The sequence below is a fragment of the Eriocheir sinensis genome, chromosome 13, assembly GCF_024679095.1.
Source record: "Eriocheir sinensis breed Jianghai 21 chromosome 13, ASM2467909v1, whole genome shotgun sequence".
Classification (NCBI taxonomy): Eukaryota; Metazoa; Arthropoda; class Malacostraca; order Decapoda; family Varunidae; genus Eriocheir; species Eriocheir sinensis.
In genome coordinates this window covers 20,118,610-20,124,609 of record NC_066521.1, presented here as the reverse complement: position 1 = coordinate 20,124,609, position 6,000 = coordinate 20,118,610, and the positions used below count along the sequence as shown (strand labels likewise).

Genomic DNA, 6,000 nt, shown 5'->3' with positions numbered 1-6,000 from the left:
TTTGACTCTCACGCCACATTACACCCATAAACATCCTCCTTTGCCTTTCTCTTTTCCTTTTGCCTGGCAGCTCCATCTCCATCATCCTTTCTCCCAATAACCCAGCATCTCTTATCTACACGTGTCCAAACCATCTCAATCTTAACACACTGAGCTTGTTTCTGTATGTTTCTGAATTATCTCTGGAGGTCTAATACAGTCTAGTTCTATTAATCTACTTTTTAAGCTTTTTTCCTTCTTGTTTATAATTCTAGGTCTATTTTCCCACACTTTTTTAACATCTTTTATTGCGTTTGTAGATTTTAATTCTACTCTATCACTTTTATTTGGCATTTTCTATTTGTGTATTTTGTTCCCACTGGCGGTCATCTATCACGCGCTAATTTATCACATCAGGATCACAGTCTCATCATTTCTCAGCGTCAATAATAACTTCTGGTGGGTCTTATTGTGCGCCCCCTCCACGCCTGCGCCCGACCCGCCTTCCCTCTCCTATCCGTTATTGATATTAACGCCTCGTCCTTCTTAGACATAATATCATAACCTTTTCCTTCCCCAGCACCAGGAGCAAGGTCTCATCTATTCTTCACGTCACATATCTCTCTCTCTCTCTCTCTCTCTCTCTCTCTCGGTAGCATTCTTTTTATCCCACGCATTAGGAGCAGCGTCTTCTCTTTTCCTCGCGTTCATTCTTATATTCTCTCTGTTTTCCTTTCCCTCTTCACTGACGCTAACGTTCCTTCTGTCAATATCATGCTAGTAATATCACCACCTCTCTGTCTCACTCTCTCTTACCTCTTCCCCTTTCCCCCTCAATATCCCATCACTAATCCTCCTCTACCTCTCTCCCTCCCCTCAGACACAACGACCTGGCGTGGAACATCCGTAACTTCGTGCACAACAAGCTGGAGAAGGTGGACCTGTCGCAGAACCTGAGCACGGTGGAGCCCTGGGGCGGCTCCCCGTGGTCACACACCGACCTGGCCCGCCTCAGACACGGCAGAGTGGGCGCGCAGGTGAGTGTGAGGTTGCGGAGGGGAAAGGAGGGATGACGGGGCAAGGGGAAGGGGGGGAAGGATGGTTGGATAAGTAAAAGGCAGGTCAAGTAAAGAACGGCTGACAAGGGATGTAAGGAGATGCTGACAGGGGCTGGCGGCAGGAAAGGTAAAGAGAAGACGACGGCAGAGAGTGAGGGAGGCTAATGATGGCTGGGAAAGTAAAGGACATGGCAGGGTACAGCAGGTAAAGAAGGGGTGACAGGGGTAGTAGGGGAGCGACTACAGGGGCTAGCGGCAGGGAGGGTGAAAAGGGGATGACAGGGCAAGAGAGGCTGGGTACTGATGGCACAGTAATGGGCATGGAAGGGCAAGGTGAGTAAAGAAGAGCTGACAAGGGGTGTGCGGGACGCTCAAAGGGGCTGAGGTTTGGTAGACGCCAGAGAGTGGTAATGAGGGGTGAGGAAGGGTGAGGGGAGCCATGAAAGGGTGAGTTGCGCCAGGTGGAGTTCTGCTGACAGGGAACAGAGAGGGGTGAGGCTACAGGGAGAGGCAGGGAGGGTGAGGGTGGGCAGGCATTGGATATGAAAAATGGATAAAGGTGAGGGAAGGATTTGGACTCTGGATGGAAGGGAGAGAGGGAGAGGAGGAGTGGACCGGAATAGGGGAAGGGAATGAAAGGGAAGGGAGGAAGGATATGGGCCGTGGCGAGGGTACAGAAGAGGGAGAAATAGTGGTATGTGAAGGCTGGGTCGCAGGGAAGGGAAAAAGAGTGAAGAAAGATGGAACAGCAAAGAGGGGGAAGGGAAAATATGAGGTGAAATGGAGGAAAAGGAAGGACGGGAGGAAGAGGTGAAATGGAGGAAAAGAAGGAGGGAAGGAAGGCGGTGAAAGAGAGGAAAAGGCAGGTGGGGAGAAAGGAAAGCGTGAGGTGAAATGGAGGAAAAGAAGGAGGGAAGGAAGGCGGTGAAATGGAGGGAAAGGGAAGGAGGAGGAGGAAAGAAAAGGTGAAATGGACGAAAAGGAAAGAGATAGGAGAAAAGAAAAAAATTGGTATGGAATGGAAATGAAAGATTGAGAGAACAGATGAGGTAGAATGAAAGAAAAGGAAATAAGAGAGAACAACAAAGAGAGGAAATAAAAGAAATGGTGAATGAAAGAATAAAAAAAAAAGCAGAGAAGGGAGTGAAAGAGATGAGATACGAATGGAAGAAGAGATGAACAGATGAACATGAGAAAGAAAACATGACGGGCGTAAAAGTGAAAAATAATAAATACACAGAAAAAAAGGAGCAAGAAGAAAATGAGAAAGAGATGGAAACATAAATAAAAAACATCTGTATAAAAAAAGAGAAGGTTACGAAAAAGAAAGATATAAACGGAGGGAAGGAAAGAAGTGGAAGAGGGAAGAGGAAAAGGTGAAGTACATGAAAGGGGCGGACTATAGGGTGGCTGAAATGGCAGGTTGAAGGTAAGGCAACACAGGTGTAAAAGTCAAAGCCGCAGGTGTTTGATGATATGTCTCAGGTGAAAAGGTGTGTTAATGAGATAAGGGAGAGGGTGAATAAGAGAGAGAGAGAGAGAGAGAGAGAGAGAGAGAGAGAGAGAGAGAGAGAGAGAGAGAGAGAACCTAAACCACCACCGGTCTTTTATCTAATATGTTCGTCCCCCCAAAACAACTCCAGGATCTCTATACGACTCAACAATTATAATTATGGAGAGAATGGACACGTGTCAGAACCAGAAATCTCTCTCTCTCTCTCTCTCTCTCTCTCTCTCTCTCTCTCGGGCCTGGGGCGGCAACACGGACACGGTGGGTGATAAAATATTCACCCTCGTTCGCCCTCACTGTGTTTGTAGGGCGCAAAGGGGAGGTAGATGAAGGGGGGAGGGGGCTATGAGAGGGGGGACTATTGGAAGGTAGAATGAGAGGAGGGGGAATGAAAGGAAGGGAGGTGATGAGTGAGAGGAGCTGGTTAGGTGGATAGGGTGGGGAGAGTGGTGCAGAGGGGGTGGAAGAAGATGAAGTGGGAGAGGAGGTAGGAGGTGAAGGGGGGAGCGCTTGGGAGGAAGATGAAGGGGGGTGCGAGACGAAGAGGGGGGGGGCGATGGAGAGGTGGATAAAATAGGGAGAGAGGTGAAGAAGGGGAGGTTAGTGAAAGGGGGGAGCGAGGTGAAGAGGGGGTGAAGAAGAGGGGGGTGCTTGGGAGGGAGCTGAAGAGGGGTGAGAGGGGATGAAGAGGGGCAAGGGAAGAGGGCTGAAGAGGGACATTGGAGAGGCAGATTAAATATTGGACGAATGGTAGTAAGGATCTCTCTCTCTCTCTCTCTCTCTCTCTCTCTCTCTCTCTCTCTCTCTCTCTCTCATCCATATACACTTTTTTGTATATATATTCTGTGTCCGATTTTCAAGTATACATTTTTGCACGGCGGAATAAAAATAAAATAAAATGAACAAAAATAAAGGGAAATACAACATATGCACACACGTATTTCCTCTGGTCAGATTACAAACCCTTTCTGCCGTCACCATATGTTGAAAAAACTACGCCATGTTTTTTTTTGTTTTTTTTTCATATTTTTACGCGCCCAGAATCCCGTGCCGTGACATCTCATTCGGTATAGCATCACATCATATATTGCAACCTTGACTCATTCATTCCACCAGCACCTTTTACCAACATATCTCATTCTGCACAGTTTCATATCATATACCGAACCCTTTACCCGCATATCACGTTCAGTACAGCAATACTTACCTAAACATCGCAACATCCCATTCCAAATAATATCTTTAAATGTAACTTTTGACAGCGGACATCTGCCACCACAACGAAGCGAGATGAAAGAGGATATAAGCCAAGGAAATGCATGAAACAATTCCAATGCAACATACACGAAGACGAAAACATAGCCAGAGAAGGAGGAAACACACACATAAGGTTATTATTATTATTATTATTATTATCATTATTATTATTATAAGCTACAAAAGCATCCCTTCACGGTGCAGATACAACAAGCTGAACCACACAAAATACCAAAAGGTACTGGAGAAAAGCAAAGGCAACGAATAGTTAAGAAACTGGCCAGTCAAAACGTTGACGCACCCCGTACCCCGAAACATTGAAGGCACGAAAACTACAGCAAACAAGGAAGAAATGTTACACGTATGACAGAGAACATTAACCAAGCCAATGCAGGGAACACTTTCAACACGATATTCACGAAGCCGAACACGTGACCCGAGAAAGAGGACACACAGCTTCACACATAAATGTAGCGGGCACTAGAAAACTACATATATCAGCAGTGTGATTAAACTCACGAGAGAGTACATTAACCAAGCCACTGCAAGGACCACTTCCAACACGAAATTCCCAGCAGCCGAACACATAAACAGAGAATGAGGAAACACACACCGATAAGACCCCCCAAAACTATGAAAACAAGGACGACATTAAATTTACGACAGAGTACATTAATCAAGCCAGTGCAGGAAGCAGTTCCAACACGATATTCCCAGCAGCCAGCGTGGGACCGGGGCAGGAGATACAAGACCATGAAGGGACACTCAGCCAACGCCAGGAGCCATTAAGCAAGCAGTCACTCGGGAAATTAACACACGATGGACGGCCGTAAATGAAACATGTGTCCTGGCCTGCTCATAAACTCACACTTCGCTTCCTCTTCATCTCGCAATATAGACACGCATTTGCTAGGGACACGAGACACTTCCTCTTCCTCTACTTCCTCTACTTTCATCGAGCTTAAATCTACCACCTTCCTCTACCACGTGTCCAGGCTTGCTCATAAACTCGCATCTCGCTTCCTCTTCATCTCGCGATATAGACATGCTTGTTAAGAACACGAAACACTTCACTTCCTCTACTTCCTCTTCCTCTACTTTCACTTAGCCCAAATCAATCGTCTTCCTCTCTAACATAACCTACCCTATCAAAATCCTATGCCAACCCAAAACATCCAAAAGTAATATAATCTAACTTAACACGATAGGGAGAGAGGCAAAGGGAGGAAGGGAGGAAAAGGGAGAGGGGCAAAAGTAGATACAAGGTCGTTAGGGAAGGGAGGAAAGGGTGAGGGCCACGGGTGAGAGCTGAGCCTAAGACTATCACTGCTATCAAAATCCTCACTTAATCTAACTCAACGATAGAGAGAGCCAAACGGACGGAAAGGGAAGTAAAAGGATGGTTCAAAAGCACAGGATAGGAAAAGAAGTGAACAGAACGCAGGATAAATGAATGAAAGGAAGGAATGGACAGAAGTAGATGCAAGGTCGTTACGGAAGGGAGGAAAGGAAGAGGGCTAAGGTAGAGAGAACCAAACGGACGAAAAGGGAAGTAAAAGGATGGTTCAAAAGCACAGGATAGGAAAAGAAGTGAACAGAACGCAGGATAAATGAATGAAAGGAAGGAATGGACAGGAGGTGATCCAAGGTCGTTAGGGAAGGGAGGAAAGGGAAGGGCCGCCGTGGGTGAGAGCAAAGCCTGGGACCGTCACTGTACCAAATCATAGCCCTCCCGCTCTATTGCTTTCAACTCAGGCTTGGCGGCGGATACACGAGCTCTCGGCGGCCCGTTTTCGCAGCAGCCTTCCCGAGCGGTGCTATTACTGCACATCCCCGCGCGATTACTCCCAATAACGCGTAGTTTTGCCTAAATAAATTACTTCGGAAGCACAGGAGGTCGCTGCTGCTGCTGCTCTGCCTGCTACTTCGATTACAATTCCTATGAGACCTAAACTTTATCTTATCTACCGGTTTACACCCTTACGATCACTCCTAGTACACTTAGTTTTCGCTAAATAAATTACTTCGGAGTTACAAGAGGTCGCTGATACTGTCCCTCCTTTCCCTGCTACACTGACAACCTTTCCTATGAGATCTAAAATTTATCTCTATTAGTTTACAGCAGGGGTTCCCAACCTTTTTGTTCCTCTGTCCCCTTTGGGCATTTTTATGGGTTCCCGTGTACCCCTAAAAATT

General features: G+C 46.5%; 1 protein-coding gene across 2 annotated transcripts in view; it reads left to right on the top strand.

Annotated features, from left to right (window-relative positions):
* Positions 1–6,000, top strand: part of LOC126998154 (uncharacterized) — a 199,356-nt gene that overhangs the window by 157,523 nt on the left and 35,833 nt on the right. For both annotated transcript variants that reach the window (XM_050859589.1, XM_050859588.1), the window contains one exon: positions 860–1,016. In XM_050859589.1, the coding sequence (XP_050715546.1) occupies positions 860–1,016 (157 nt within the window). The remainder of the gene's footprint in view (positions 1–859; positions 1,017–6,000) is intronic.